Source organism: Chiloscyllium plagiosum, chromosome 24, assembly GCF_004010195.1.
Source record: "Chiloscyllium plagiosum isolate BGI_BamShark_2017 chromosome 24, ASM401019v2, whole genome shotgun sequence".
Taxonomy (NCBI): Eukaryota; Metazoa; Chordata; class Chondrichthyes; order Orectolobiformes; family Hemiscylliidae; genus Chiloscyllium; species Chiloscyllium plagiosum.
The window spans coordinates 31,826,305-31,843,333 of NC_057733.1; the positions used below are offsets into that span (position 1 = coordinate 31,826,305).

The following is a 17,029-nucleotide window of genomic DNA, read 5'->3' on the forward strand; positions in this document are numbered from 1 at the left end:
ACACTGGTACATGAGCCCTGAGCACTGGAATGATGGTGGTGCTAAGCTCTCTTTCCCAAATCCTCCTTGCACCTCAGAAAGGTGAGGGGTGGGCAGACGTGGGGGATAGGTACCAAGCCAAAAATAAACCCACAATGGTTTATTAAAACATGAGCAGTGATCAGATAGATTATCCAACTGAGGTGGTTAGAGCTAAATTACATTGGCGAGGATGAGTGTAAGATGGTATTTTTGTCCCTCAACAGCAGCTGAGCCACTCTTTTCAGCTGCAGGCTGTTCCGATCTGCTGAACTGTCAAATCACTGAAGGCAGGAGCTGCTCCACTGTAGTCACAGGTTTGACAGTGGCAGTCAGGGTGCAGCTGCTGCTCTAATGTTTACTGGATTAGTGGTGCTGGAAGAGCACAGCAGTTCAGGCAGCATCCGAGGAGCAGTAAAATCGACATTTCGGGCAAAAGCCCTTCATCAGGAAATGTTTACTGTCTATTCTTTCCTTTTGCCTTATCCCCAATCATATTTATTTTAAATACATGCATTAACAATACAGGTGTTGTTACATGCAATACATTCATCTGCATCTCAGCTAAAAATCTATTTCTACCTCTTACCCTTCAGTTTCCAGCATAAAAAGAGCTTTTTGTTTTGAGAAACAAAATTAATGAAATATTCTTAATTAACTGGATAATTTACCTGAGGGAATGATGTCCCAGTAAACTGAACTTCTTTAAATGCACCACAGCCTCAACTCTTGATTGCAACATGTTTAGATTTCCTTAATTTGGCTCTCATTATCTTACAGCTCAATTTATAACCAAAAATATCCATATTAATATAGATATGAATATGAAAATCATTTACCATTTGGGGTAATAAAGTCTAATAATTGTGATTTAAGCAGAAGAGTGAAGCAAATTGCATTTTGAACTTTTTTTCTGTATTTTGACATGTTTGTAAAACACAACAAGGGAAATTTATTTGTGAAAAATTAACAAAAGCATCTTATAGATATCAAGTTAAAAGATTTTTAAAAAAAAAGAAATTCACACACAGTCTCTCTTTCTGGCAACTATGCTATCATATCTATTTCAAAGAAGGAAACCTTTAAAATACCAATTCAAATACACAATGTCAAGTTACTTACTACATAACTACCCCACCTAAATTAAAAAAGCACTATCAGAATGAAAATGCAACTTCAAAGCTTAAAAAAGTGCTGTAAGAAAATCTCAAGAGCCCTCCAAAAGTTTATTTCTTGGATTTATCCCTCCCATCACCCCAGAAATATTGATAGAAAATCATCAAATAATTAAAAGAAAAGCAATAAATGCACACTGTTGTAAATATCTATGTTGATATCTAATTAAAAATCCAGAGATTGCCTGCCAAGTTTAAATTATGCCAAATTTGGCAAGATGAATGTTGGGAGGAGGGACAGTTGGCAAGACCATCAGAGAATCAAAGAACTGTTTCCATGCCATGGGACAAGTGAATTCTGCTTAAAATTGGAGAAGGAAAATCATTATATGCAAATGTGAATCCAGAATAAGGCAGTATGTGCAGATTGTGCTGTAAGTAGCTATGTGGTTCATTTGATTACTTCCATCCTTCCCACTTAATTTTATGTCGACAATCAACAAAGAATAACCTTAGTGCAGAGGCACAGTGCTACAGCATTCCTTTTTATCATTATCTCTTGGTTTCACAAATATTCTTAAAATCCGTATGCATTTAATAATGGACCTATTCTTCACTGTACTTTGAAGTGAGATGTATTGAAATAATTTCAGATACTCCTATATTAATGCTTTTAGTTACCATGGAAACACTGCAATTTTGATGGGTTATAAATCACCATAATTACTAACATATTAACGGCTATATTTGTGTAGTGTCTTAAGATATCACAGCACCAAATTCAGTCTGCCCAATCATGTGCAATTTTACATTATTTATACATTTTTATTCAGAGTAAAGAGACAATAGCTTACAGAAGCATGGCACAGAATTTATTTTATATGAGCAACTTAGTCATGGGATTTTCTTCACTTAAAAATAAACTTAAAAATAGGTCTTTAAATCTATTTTATAATGGTGTTTAAAGAATCAAAGTAATACAACATGGAAATAGACCTTTCATCCAATTTGTCAGCACTGACCAGACATTCCAATCTGACACAGGCCCATTTGCTAGCATTTGGCCCATATCCCACTAAATCTTTACTATTCATATACTTATTACAACATTTAGATGTTGTAATTGTACCAGCCTCCACCATTTCCTCTGGCAGCTCGTTTCATACACACATCACCCTCTGCATGAAAAAGTTACCCCTCAGGTCCTCTTTAAACATTTCCCCTCTCACCTTAAACTTATGTCTGCTAGTTTTGGACTCCCCCACCCTAGGGAAAAGACCTTGGCTATTCACCCGATCCATGCCCCTTATGATTTTATAAATTCCTTATAAGGCCACCCCCAAGCCTCCGATGCTCGAGAGGAAAAAAACGGTCTATTCAAAGTTTCCCTAGAACTCAAACCCGCCAACCCCAGCAACATTCTGGTAAATCTTTTCTGTACCCTCTCAAGTTTAACAACATCCTACCTATAGAAGGCTGACCAGAATTGTATGCAGTATTCCAAAGTGGCGTCATCAATGTCCTGTACAACCACAATGACATCCCGACTCCTGTACTCAATGTTCTGATCAATGAGGGCAAGCATGCCAAACACCTTTTTCACCATCCTGTCTACCTGCGACTCCACTTTCAACAAACTATGCACCTGCACCCCTAGGTGTCTTTGTTTGGCTACCATGTCCCAGGCCCCATTTGTTTCTCTTTTATTTTGTCTCCTCGGAAGAGGGCGGCATAGTGGCTCAGTGGTTAGCACTGCAGCCTCATTGCGCCAGGGACCCGGGTTCAATTCCAACCTCGGGCGACATTCTGTGTAGAGTATGCACATTCTCCCAGCGTATGTGTGGGTTTCCTCAAGGTGCTCCGGTTTCCTCCCACAATCCAAAGACATGCAAGTTAGGAGAATTGGCCATGCTAAATAGCCCATAGTGTTCAGGGACCTTTGGTTAGGTGCATTAGTCAGGGGTAAATATAGGATAATAAGGTAGGGGAACAGGTCTGCGTGTGTTACTCTTTGGAGGGTCGGTGTGGACTTATTGGGCAGAAGGGCCTGTTTCTACACTGTAGGGATTCTACGATACTATTAACTGTACAAGTCCTGCCCTGATTTGCCTTACCAAAATGCAGCACCTCACATAAGCTATGTCTTACAGCTGTGAACTTTGTAAAGAGCCATTATTTGTTAAGTCATACAAAAATCTTTTCAATAACTGTTTCCACACTGTAAGTAATCTAATCTAATCTAAAAAGAAATAAAACTGTATCTTTTTAATATTTTTTCAAAAGCTCAGTGGTATGGAATATAAAATGTATCACCAGATGATACTCTTGGAATGTTAAACTCATTTGGGAGACAGAGGATTCTTCTCAGAATCATAGAATTTCTACAGTGTAGAAGCATTTGACCCATCTCGAGTCCACACTGGCCCTCCAAAGCATATCCCACCCAGATCCACCCTGTAACCCAACATTTCCCATGGCTAAACCACCCAGAGTGCACATCCCTGGACACTATGACATTTAGTGTAGCACCCAGAGATATGGGGAGAATGTGCAAACTCCACACAGACAGTTGCCCGAGGGTGGAATCGTCCCCAGGTCCCTGGCACTGTGAGTCGGCAGTGTTAACCCCTGAGCCATCCCCTTTATATATTTCTGCAAACATATTCTTATTGCAAAGCAGATGGGGGGTTAATAGATGAGCATCAAAGGTAAATTTTATTTTAAGCAGTCTCAATGTGTGGTTCTGGTTTTGGGAAACATTATTAACTTAACCAGGTCTATTCAAATTTGAAGCATAAGCTTTGATTTCTTATATCGCAAAATGATTTTGAAAGAACAACATTTGGCTTTCCTGCAGTCATATTCAGATTCTGTTGTCATTCTGCAAAACATCATGCAAACATATGCCATGATACGGACACTGAATTGCAGGTGAATCACTTTGTTAAAAAACATATAATTGTAATGTTTTTTAAAAACTTTATTAATTTCTTACAGTGCAAATCACAATTTTTTTTTGCTATTCCAATGTTAGAACACCAGAGATCAAGTCAAAATTATTAAGGAAATTTCTGCAACAAGGGCTAGTCAACCTTCAAGAAACATCCAACTATTAGATATTGTTCTTTAATGGTACATTCCAGTTACATGGTGCAAATACATATTAAGATACTGAAATGTAACATCTGCATAATGAAATACTTCCATTGACTGAAATGCCACAAAGCATTTTAATAATTTGTATGTGTTTAAAGGCTACAACCATTGCTTGCTCTGCTGAACGATTACCACCTTATTGGATTTCCCATGTTTACTCAATTTACAGTCATCTAAAAGGGATAAAATTTTCTGCCAATGTGACATACAATAATATCTTGTATATACATTTTATATTTAGCTGTCACAAGTTGCTCCACAAAGAAGTTACCTGCTTCTTTTTTTCCACTTTCAAACATTGGATCTCATTGCTGAGGACTTTTGAACGTGATCTGCTCTCTCTCAAGGTGGTCTGACAGTCTGAGTTATGACTTACTGCTTGTTCTGTTGGTATACAAACATGCCACTGAGGTACATTCATACAAAGCACAAACTGCAGTTCCATGATTTAGGAGAATAGTGTTCTAGCTCGATATGCACAAATAAAGATCAAGAAGCTCAACATAACAGTAGAAATACAATCATTTGTTAAACACAGCACAAAATTTTCAATGAGGTATAAAGCGGACTGGAATGGATCTTCTATCTGTTATATACCCCGCCTGAAATCCTTTCTGTGCTCATGCTCAGTCATGTCCATGAACAAGTGTGCACTTACAGAAGTACTAACTCCCTGTCAATATATACAGTGGAACACCAATCAGGATAGGAATTTAATGGGCAGCCAGTTATTACCACTTTACCGGTCAACCTCAGAATAAGGTCAGGCAGGGGGTCATCAAGTTCCAATAACTGGGGCCAATGACTCTAGGGGGCATGCAAAATCTATCTTGGTATAGAAGCACCTCTGAGTTGCATGATTTCTGTCCCCACTTTGGATTACCCTGGAAGGGTAGGTATCTTAAAACATATGAGCGACACACAGAGCCAGCTGTTTCAGGATAATTGCAATGCAGTAGCAAAACAAATGGTGTTCATCATCAGCAGGAGGATGCTGGGAAGCCAAAAAATACATCTCGTGTGTCAAACAAATGAGTAATTTAGGATTATCCAATTTAGGATCGTCAATTGGGTTCGCAATATGTACAAGTAGTAAATATATTACTATATTGGGATCTATTCTTTGCAGACAGAAGAACATGTGTGCACACTGTATCGGTGCCAATTCACCAAACTGTGGCAGTTTCTCATTGCACTTGTTTAAGGTCTAATCAAAGCCTGGATGTTAACAGTCAACCATCATTGACTGATGGATTCTCCATGGCAATATGTCTACCCATCAGAACTTTTCCTTTCACAGTAAAGATGCTGACTTCTCCGTTTATAGCTAATCTTGCAAATTGTCTTGATGAGTCCAAGAGTAAAAAAAAACTCCAATAAAATGTGATTTGAGCAGTGCTCAAGTTCTGTACTGCCAAACTGCTGTTATCAGTTTTCTCAACCTAGTTTGGATTCCAAAAACAAAATAGAAAAAGGATACTTGATCAACTGCTACAAAAAGCAGGGGGGGTGGAAGAAAAAAAATTGAACAGCCAGTGTAAATGGTCTCGTGGTTGAGGTTAAAGCATAGCACAAGTACAGTGTGTTCTGATGAAAGGTCATTAGCCTGAAATGTCAACTGTGTATCTCTACAGACACTGCATGACTTGCTAAGTATTTACAGCACTTTATTTTTTAATTGTAGATTTCCAGCATCCACAGTATTTTGTTTTTATGTTGATTTATCATGAGTGATACTTTCCTTTCTACTCCTTGCCAGCCAATTCAAGTGGATTTTAAAAGATTTCACAGGAGCTGTTTGAAAAAGAGCAGAGTTTTCCTCCTGATCTGGCCAATATTACTTTTTCTTACCTTTCAAACCAGATTAACTTGTTAGTTAGCTCAGTGCTGTTGATATCATTGATTGCTGCACTTAAGTTTTAAACAGAATTCTTGAATTTGATTATGTATTGGCTCCCCATATCCTTTCACATCACTTCTTCTGCCTTTATTCAGAAAGGATTGACTGGAATGGTTTCAGGAATGAGAGACTTTAGTTATGTGGATATTTTGGAGAAACTATATTTATTCACCTGAGAGGAGAGAAGGTTGATAGATTATTTGATAGATGTGTTCAAATTATGAAAGATCTGGACATGTTAGATAGAGAGAAACTGTAACAAATAAAATTGCTGAAGAAACTCAGCATCTGTGCGGAGAAAAGTTAATATTTTGCATTCTATGACTCTTCATTAGAGATAAATCATATCCTTTGCTGGTAGTACCAAAGAACAGAAAAAAATATAGAAAATCATTGGCAAATGAACCAAAAGTGACACGATGAAAATCATATTTTTAATCTCAAAGTACATATAATTTAAATGTGTTGCCCGAAAGATTGATGGAAGCAGATTTAATTGTGGCCTTCAAAGAGAATTAAGTAAGTACTTGAAAGAAAAAAAATGCAGAACTACTGCTAAAGAGTAGTGGAGTGACATTAGGTAGAATTCTCAGACTTGCATTGACACAATGGACATAGCAACTCTATTCTATGAAGGTTATGATTCTCTTCTTTAAAAAAAAGGAAAATACGGTTTCTGAAGCGCAGAACACTTCAGTTGAAATACAAACTTGATAAAATTTTAAGGAATAAATTGAAAAAGACAAAAGTCAAATTAGTGAGTGAGGGAGAACTTAATCAAATATCTAAAACCGAAATTTAACCATTTGATTAAATGAGAGCAATGGTTACACGGTTATTCTCTACAGATACTGTTAATCAACTTATTCAAAATGTTTTGACACACCTCTGGAGCCGGTGGAACTTGAACACTACCAAAGTGCCACAAGAAACCCATAGCATCTCTATATGCTTGGCAGCCAGGATATGACAGGGTACAAACTAATAGCTCACCTGAATAGACGATCATCATTTTATTTCATTCAAGGATATGTCACTGCTCTGGACTCACTTGCTTTGAAATAAAATCTAATTTTACTTACCTATAGCTTTCAGCAAATCACTGGGAATGTTATTTCCAGCCAGTTCTAGACGCACTAGGGTTTTGTTTTGTTGTAATGCACAGAGTAATGCTCTACCGCCTAAGAGGCCAACATTATTCCAGCGAAGATCTGTAAAATGAAAAGAAAAATTCCAGAGACTACAATGTGCAGTGAGAGAATGGCATCACAGGGAAGCGTGTTTTGAGAAGATTTGTAGCTCAGGTTGAAGTTCAGGATGTAACTTTCCTCACTGAGTTGGAAGGTTCGTTTTCAGATGTTTCATCACCATACGTAATATCATCAGTGAGACTCCGGATGAAGCTTCGTCGGAGGCTTACTGATGATGTTACCTCGTATGGTGATGAAATGTCTGAAAATGAACCTTCCAGCTCAACGAGCAAACCTACATCCATCACAGGAAACGTTATTTGCAGTTTTTCAAGTTGTCAAATTAATTCATTAATGCCCTTGTCCCTATACTAATGAATTATTCAAGGTTTAATTTTAGAAGCTGTATGACACTCTGACTCTATCATTACATAAAATGTTTCTCAACATACATTTTGTTTTGAAAATGTGGTTTATGATTTACAAAGGTAATTAGAAAATAAAAGTCACTGCAATCTTTTTAAAGTATGAAAAAGTGAGACTTGATAACTGAATTAAACAGTTATATAAAACTTAAGGACTTACAACTCACAATTACAACATAACTAAAATGTTGACAAAAACGTTACTTTTGATGAGAAGCATTTCTACTGTTTTTTTGACTAGATTAATTCTGCAAAGTATCTTACGTACCTAGTTCTTGCAGTGCATCGTTGTGTTTTAAGGCCAATGCCAGCTCCCCTACACCCTGGTGGTTAATCTGGTTATTGCGTAGGTCGAGAGATTTAAGACATTTGTTGGCTCTTAATCCCTCACAGAATACACAAAATCCTTCTTCCCACATTCCAAGAGCATTCCATTCCAATATCAAACTGGAAGAAAATGGCCACACTACATTAAGAAAGTCTTAAATTGTGGGGACTGGACTTTACAATGCTTTACATCTATCACAAAGAAAACATACCTAATTATTTAGACTGCACCAATTAAAAAGGGGATACCTTAAAGAAAGCAATTATAGTTTAGCAGATAATGCATTTAAATTCATCTATCCATTCAAGACCACAAATTTGAATATATCAGACAAAACTTTGTTCTCCAATTGCTCCTTCCAAGAAAAGCTGCAATATTGGCGGCAATGCACCTTTGGAGCTGCCTATCTTCAGATAAGACTTTAAACGAAGCCTCTATTTGCCTGCTTAAGAAGATGGAAAAGATCCCATGGTTCATTTTTTTGAAGATGACCAGAGAAATTCTCTCTGGTTCCTGTTGACATTAATCACACAATTAACACCACAAACAAATACAGATTATCAGGTCATTGTCACATTGTGATTTGTGGGAATTTGCAGAGCACAAATTTACTGCTGCATTTCCACATTATAATATCGACCACAAATCAACAAGGCTTCTTAAATGAAAACAAAATGCTGGAGAAGTTCAGCAGGTATGGCAACATCTATGCAGACAGAAGAAGAATTAATGTTTTATTCTGAAGACTCTTCGTAGGCTTATCTGGCTGTAAAATGCTTCAAAGTTATCTGGCTAGTGTGAAAAGCATTACATTATTGCAAAGTTTGACTTGCATTCTTTAGATTTTGATTATAGCTGTTATTGAGCAAAGTTAATTAAAAAAATTGTTGGAATGAAGTCACCCAATCAGTTGATTTCTTAAGCATGATATTTTGGATAAATTATTTTCAAACATAACATACTTATCACATAGTACTAAAGATATTTTATATTTAAAATATTCCTCTGTCTCAATTGCTCTAATGATGCCAACTTCAACAAAATGATCTCTGAAATGTCCACCTTCATTGTCAACCGAGGATTCCCCACCATTGTTGTTGATAGGACCCTCAGGCGTGTCCGATACTCTCCTGCACTTTGGCCCTCACCTTTGGTCTTCTCTCCTAAAACAGCAATAGATCCCCTTCATACTCACCTACTATCCTACCAATACCCATATCAAGAGGATCATTAGCTGCCATTTCCACCAACTCCAAGGGGATGCCACCATCAGACACATATCTCTGTACTGGGTTTGCTGCAATGCTCCAGCAAAGCTTAGTGCAAGCTGGAAGAACAGCTCATTTTCCACTTGGAAAGCTTGCAGCCTTCTGGACTCAATGTTGAGTTCATAATGTTAGGGCCTGAGCATCTTCTCTCATATCCTTACACAACCCCCACACACTAGGCCTTGTTACCACAAACAACCAGTCATGAATGGTCCCAGACTGATCATTATGCATTCCTTTCTCTGTCCAACCGTTTTCTTCCCTCTTTAGTCTCCATCTCAACCTATCGTTTACTTCTACCCCCTGCTCACACCCTATCTTTACCATATATGCCAATCTTTTCCCAGCTTCAATGAGTTCTGAAAAAGGGTCATTGGATACAAAACATTAATTCGGCTTTCTCTTCACATATGCAACCAGACCTGGTGAGTTTTTCCAGTTATTTCTGTATTTGTTTCTGATTTCCAGCATTTGCAATTCTTTGGATTTTAAAAATAATTATATCTAATATTGCTACAAGTACTCAAGTTTTCAAGGAATGAGGAAAAAGGAATTTATTTAATTATTTTTTGGAAATATCTGGAGTGATTTCTTTTATAGGAGATATTGAAAGTTCATTGTGGACATGGAGATTTTATTTTGAAAGGTTTACTAGAAATCACAATAACTAGTGATAACTGCTTGTTTTGTGATAGACCCTACTGAAGTTGCTTTGAACAGTGACTGGCTTGCAGAAGTTCTGGTTTTGTCTGGCTCAGTTGGAGGGAAACCTGAATAAGACCAAGCTGACCTGGAAGAAAGCTCGTAATGAATAAGCTGCCCAGCTGAGCTCGCCTTTTCCTAAAAAAATACCCTCCATATCAATTCAGGGTGAAATCTATTTCTTCTCTTGAACGAGTGATTGAAAGAACTTCTCTAGATTGTATTCTCTCAACAAGATGCGTCTACAAGACTTCAGACAAAGTGCATGATACTGAATTGACCGCACGTGCCAGAATAATACATTCCAGAACATCTTATTTTATCAATTTGCTTTCAAGAATACCCTAGAGGCTGAAGTACTCTTTTGCAGAATACCTAACTGTGCAGAGAAACCAGTTTTCTCCTCCTTTTTATTCTGAAGAGAGAATGTGTGCATTTGCATATTTTTGGGGATATTTTAAGGGTAAGCATTTAGAATTCTATATTACTGACTATCAATAAAGAACAAAGAATAGTACAATACTGCATCTTTATTGATCTGAGTTGTATTGTTACTAAGTAAACACAATTGGATTTACAATGAGCCTGAGTGATAGATACTTTTTTTAAATATAAACTGACATAAGTAAGGTACTTAATTGGTCATTTTAGTAATTGGAAAACAAAATTATCTTATGTTGTAACCCACAGAATAGTGGGACTGGAGTCAGTGAACTCTTCCAGCCTGAGTCAAAACATATTGGACAAGCAACATAGCTTACATACATATTCATTGTCCACAACTGTTAATATCACTTGATTCACCTGTGCCCTATATTTTCTGAACATACACAATATACTAACAGTTAGTGCACAAAAAACTTCTAAATGAAGAGCAGAAGTTGCATTGACAAGTTACTGTTACAATATAATTAATGTGTGTTTATCAAATAACAGACAGTATTTCAATAATAGAAATGAAGGTCAGCAAGTATTTGTAGTAAAGGATGTGCAGTAGAAGCCATAGGATACAATTTAAACCAAAACTAACCTAGTATGTAAATAATTAAAATAATTAAGGAAGGTGATGGCCTAGTGGTATTACTACTAGAATATTAATCCAGAGGTAATGTTCTGAGACCTGGATTCGAATCCTGCCTTGCAGACAATAGAATTGGAATTCAGTAAAACTCTAGAATTGAGTCTAATGATGACCATGATATGTTAATTATGGGAAAAACCCATTTGGTTCACTAATGCCCTTCAGGGGAAGGAAATTGCCATCCTTACCTGGTCTGGTCAACATGTAACTCCAGACCCACAGTGATGTGGTTGAATCTTAAATGCCCTCTGGATAATTAGGGATGGGAATAAATGCTGGCCTTGTCAGCAATGCCCACATCCCTCAAATGAACAGAAAAAAAATCACAATTTGGAGATGCCAGTGTTGGACTGGGGTGTACAAAGTTAAAAATCACACAACACCAGGTTATAGTCCAACAGGTTTAACAGGAAGCACACTAGCTTTCGGAGCAACGCTCCTTCATCAGGTGGTAGTGGAGGGCTCAATCCTAACACACAGAATTTATAGCAAAAATTTACAGTGTGATGTAACTGAAATTATACATTGATTGTCTGTTAAGCCTTTCATCTGTTTAATACAGTTTCACTTCTTTCATGTGTAAATCACGAAACCTTGTTTTTAAAAAGTTGCATTCTCGGGTTAGCTGTTAACAATGGTGATAGCTAGACAATATGTTGAAGGTGTTGGCCCCCTGTGTTCTCTGTTTATGCCATGATGTTTCGATTGATTCTAATCTAAAAAGTGAGATAATGGAGTTTTACATGAATGCATGCAGTTTTTGAGCAAAGTACAATGTAACCCTGCAAGTACAAATTCACCCCACAAAATATATGTGTGCATGTGGGTCTTTGTCTGTCTGTGTGTGTGTGTGTGTGTGTGTGTCTGTCTGTCTGGGTTGGGGGTTGTGAGTGCAGAGTGTCTTAAGTCTGTGAGGGGGTGCATGTGTGAGCGTGGGAGTGTGTGTTTGTAAGGGTGTGCGTGGGTGTCTGTGAAATCAGGTGGAAACATGGTTTTTAGAAACAAGCTACTTATCTATGCTTTTAGTAATATAACAATACACATTTTATTCTCTAATACAATGAAGTCACTATATAGATTGGTGAGGATTAGATTTTACTCAATGAAACGAGAAGGCTGATTCATATACTTGTTATCTTGCATATAAGGAACTAAAATTACAGCATCACTGGATCTAATAACTTTTATCATACTTGTATTGGGGGAGGAAAAGGGCTCCATCAAAATTGGTTTCAGTCTGCCAAAATCTGATTTGCACTCTCTTTCACACAAGCACATCAAATTTGAAAGCCATCTACTTGGCTACTTATCTGAAGGAGCTATTCTTACTTTTTGAGAGATTTATTGTGCCTCAATAATTTCCCCAGTGCTTCAGCTCCAGCCACGCGTAGATTATTACCCTTGGACATAAAAGTACACAGTTAAATTCTTAACTGAATATTTAACAAGATTACAATGACATAGGTCAAAATATAATTGCCATAGTACACAGACATAGTGTTAAATAACTTAAAGTTAAGAGTGCATGATTTTAAAGCACTAGTGGTTTCTCAAAACTTCAACCATGGAATATCCAATTTCTGTCGCTTAGAATAATATGTCAAAACTTGTTTCCAGAACTGTGTTGTTATTTTAAAGTTACCTTCATGGATCAGAGTAAAGCACGAGCTACAGTACTTTGCAAATTAAAAAAAAAAGAGGTGACAATCTAAGAATGTTGTATGAAATTAGCTTGAGATCAATAAGCAAATCCTTTTGATTGCTTCACTTACTCAAATTTCCAAACAATAAAGTATAATACATTATATATAAACATTTGTACATTTTGATTCAGTAGAAATTGTTTTTCATTGTAATGATTAAAATTTAAGTTTAACAAATATGGCACAGCAAATGCTACTAATCTATAACATGGAAAATTGCATGATGAAAAAGTAATGAGAAAAATTGAAAAGAAGTATCCATGTCACAAAAAAGAAATCTACAGTAGATTTGAATAGATTTATCCTATAAAATGAGACAAATATGCAAATAGGCAAAAAGTTGAGTGATATTGAAGTTTTCCCCAAAGACTCACTAAACAGAACAGCTATGTTAATCCTCCCCATTTAGTTCCATTTAGTGATACATCTCAAACTTATATCTTGTTAAATGCTATTTTTGTGAACGTGACATAAATAGCATATAAAAAGGATAAGTTGATAGGATATTGAAATAAGTTTGCTGATGATCTCCACAGGACAGTATCAATTTTGGGATTTTTTGAAAAATACTCTTAATCCTCTACCCCTAAAATGTGCTGTTACGTTTCACTTTCTACTATCTCTTCTCATCTCCAGAATTCACACTAATAATACTTCACCTTCATGTCTAAAGTTTGGACTGTGGGGTTTGCACAGAGTCCGTACAACAGCAGTTTGGCGCCTACAAGAAAACAAAAAGCATTTAACATTTTGCACAAAGGATACTCAATACTGTTATTAAAGTCTACAAAAGGGCAAATGTGCAACAAGTCTTTTAGATTATTAAAGGTATTTTTTATTCTTGCCAATTTAATACATAATAAATTTATATATTTATATAATTGTGATTAAGCAAAATAATAAATTCCTTTTGACTCCTTGCCCTTTATCAGCCATGCACCTTCTCAAACCAAATGGGCAGGCAGGCAAGTTACTGAAAGCCCAAAGCCACTGGCTGTGTATTGCATGGATTCCTTAGGCCCTATAATATTTTTGTTTTCCATTCAGTATGAAGTACCTATTTTCATTGGGCACTGCACCATAGCATTACAGGGAGAATGTTTAATCCAAAACAGAAAAATAATGTATTTTAATACACTAAAACACCCAGCAGAAAATCCAAAAAATGTATCAAATCAGGATTGCCAAATGGAGAAAAGCTAAATTTCAAACAGGGCATCAATCAAGCAAAATTGGTTCCAACACTTTACAAATGCTGTAGATATGGGATTGTTATGAGCTAAGTTTTAAGTGCTTTATTTTTCAAATGGTATTATGTTAATAACCAACATTCTACTGACGCAACATGTGAAAGTTAATGATTTGAAGTGTTTTTAAATGCACTCAATTTTATGGAATGACAATGTACATAATCCATGATCCAATACAACAAGATATTTGGGAATTGGTCTCAAAGAGGGCAAGGGTCGTGGCCCTGCCCATAATTTCCAAAAATGAATATAACTAGTATGGTAGCAGGCCTGTTTCCTAAGCTTGTTGACAACGTGGCTCTCTCATTAGTAAAGCTGGAGTGTATGATCAGGAATGGACCGTTCAGCTCAACAAGCCTGTTCCCTCAATCAATTAAATCAGAAGAGATCTGTATCTAAACTCACTTAAAGTGGACTTCAAAAACTATTTATGATTGAGTTTTGAGAAGATTTGTAGCTCAGGTTGAGGTTCTGAATGTAGGTTTGCTCACTGAGCTGGAAGGTTCATTTCCAGACGTTTCATCACCCTACCAGTGGTCTCCAGGTGAAGCACTGTTGATAATTCCTGCTTTCTATTTATATGTTTGGGTTTCTTTGGGGTGGTGATGTCTTATCCTGTGGTGACATCATTTCCTGCTCTTTTTCTCAGGGGGTGGTAGATGGGGTCTAACTCGATGTGTTTGTTGATAGAGTTCCAGTTGGAATGCCATGCTTCTAAGAATTCTCATGTTTGGCTTGTCCTAGAATGGATGTGTTGTCCCAGTCAAAGTGGTGCCCTTCCTTATCTTTATGTAAGGATATTAGTGAGAGAGGGTGTTTTAAAAAATTCTCAAGGTCAGGTTCGTAGGAGAGTAGTCTGACACAGAACAAACGACCAAGAGGCGAGTCTGCTAGAATATGAGCATTTTATTCCCCGCAGCGTCGCCACAACCAGGTCTCATACTTACAACGGGTCTGGCTTATACTCACTCTACATGTTACCGGAACTGGGAGCCGTCAGTTCTCGTAGAGCGGTTGCCAACAACCCACGCTCGGCGGTTAAACGTAACCCCGGAGCAGACTCACCGAACTGGAGACTTTTCCAGCTGATATAAACATTCATGTGAACAGCAGAGCAAGGCTAAAAAACACATTCCATTCTGGTTACATACAGATAAGAAGATTCACACGGGACTAAGCAACACCTCCATTCCGGTTAGATTCACACATGTATTGGGACATAATTTTTAACCGTTTCACCACACTCACCGAACTGGAGACTTTTCCAGCTGATATACTCTTTTCCAGATATAAACATTCATGTGAACAGCAGAGCAAGGCTAAAAAACACATTCCATTCTGGTTACATACAGATAAGAAGATTCACACGGGGAGGTGTGTAATAAGATTCACACGGGACTAAGCAACACCTCCATTCCGGTTAGATTCACACATGTATTGGGACATAATTTTTAACCGTTTCACCACAGAGGGTTATGTCGTTTTGTGGCTAGTTGATGTTCATGTATTCTGTTGGCTAGTTTTCAGCCTGTTTGTCCAATGTACCTTGCGCGGTATTTTGTAAATGACATTAGTTTTACTTGTTGTCTGTATAGGGTCTTTCAAGTTCATTAGCTGCTGTTTTAGTGTGTTTGTGGGCTACCGTGATGTCAAGGGGTCTGAGTGGTCTGGCAGTCATTTCCGAGATGTCTTTGATGTAGGAGAGAGTGGCTAGGGTTTCTGGATGCTTTTTGTCTGCTTGTTCGGGTACGTTGCTGAGAAATCGGTGGACTGTGCTCACTGGGTACCCGTTCCTCTGTGCTGCAGTGTGTGGTGGCTTGTTGGAATAATGTTCTGATGCAACTTCATTTGTGGATCACCCCAACATCCACAAACGAAGCTGTGGAAATGACTGCCAGACTACTCAGACCCTTTGGCATCATGGTAGCCCACAAATACACCAGCACACTAAAACAGCAGCTAATGAACTTGAAAATACCCTATACAGACAACAAGCAAAATTAATGTTATTTACAAAATACCATGCAAGGACTGTAACAAACACTACATTGGACAAACAGGCAGACAACTAGCCACCAGGATAAATGAACATCAACTAACCACAAAACAACATGACCCTCTCTCATTAGTATCCTTACATACAGATGAGGAAGGACACCACTTCGACTGGGGCAACACATCCATTCTAGGATAAGCCAAACAGAGACACGTATGAAAATTCCTAGAAGCAAGGCATTCCAATCAGAACTCTATCAACAAACACATCAAGTTAGACTCCATCTACCACCCCCTGAGAAAAAGGAAATGACATCGCCAACCCAAAGAAACCCAAACATATAAACAGAAAGCAGGAATTATCAAAAGTGCTTGGCCCGGATGCCCACTGAAGATGTTATCTAGTAGGGTGACGAAACGTCTGGAAATGAACCTTCCAGCTCAGCGAGTAAACCTACATCCAGAACTATTTCTGATACTAGTCTCCCAACTTTTGGCATATTTATTTGTCCAATCATCAATTCTCTCATCAGTTTGAAGCATGGTGATAAGGAATGGCTAATAACAAGAATTACCTTTATTTAGTTGGTAGCATTCTCACCTCAGAAATAGATAGTTGTGGATTCAAATTCTACTCCAGGATCTGAGCTCAAGTTCAGCTGACAGTTTAGTGAAATACAGAGAGTGCTCTAAAGTTAATCACGTAATTCTTAAATTCAGATATTAAACAAAGGTTGGTTGAGATGGCTGATAATTTTCATAATTCCACATCTAAATGAAACTATGAAGGATTGCAAACTCTTTTTGGAAAGATTGTCCCAGTGTCCTGGCCAGTACTTTTCTTTCATTGAATATCATGCAAAACAAAAGAGTCTTACATTTCATTATTATTTGGAGA

General features: G+C 37.4%; 1 protein-coding gene across 3 annotated transcripts in view; it reads right to left on the reverse strand.

Annotated features, from left to right (window-relative positions):
* lrrc45 (leucine rich repeat containing 45) overlaps positions 1–13,751 on the reverse strand; it is a 76,722-nt gene extending 62,971 nt beyond the window's left edge. The window contains exons 1-5 of one of the 3 annotated variants that reach the window (XM_043714724.1): positions 13,546–13,751; positions 12,513–12,583; positions 8,073–8,251; positions 7,272–7,400; positions 4,561–4,673 (exon numbers count right to left, since the gene is read on the reverse strand). In XM_043714724.1, the coding sequence (XP_043570659.1) occupies positions 4,561–4,673; positions 7,272–7,400; positions 8,073–8,251; positions 12,513–12,583; positions 13,546–13,635 (582 nt within the window). In that variant the 5' untranslated portion in view covers positions 13,636–13,751. The remainder of the gene's footprint in view (positions 1–4,560; positions 4,674–7,271; positions 7,401–8,072; positions 8,252–12,512; positions 12,584–13,545) is intronic. The other 2 variants (XM_043714722.1, XM_043714723.1) reach the window with 2 other exon arrangements.
* Between the last annotated feature and the right edge of the window lie 3,278 nt (positions 13,752–17,029).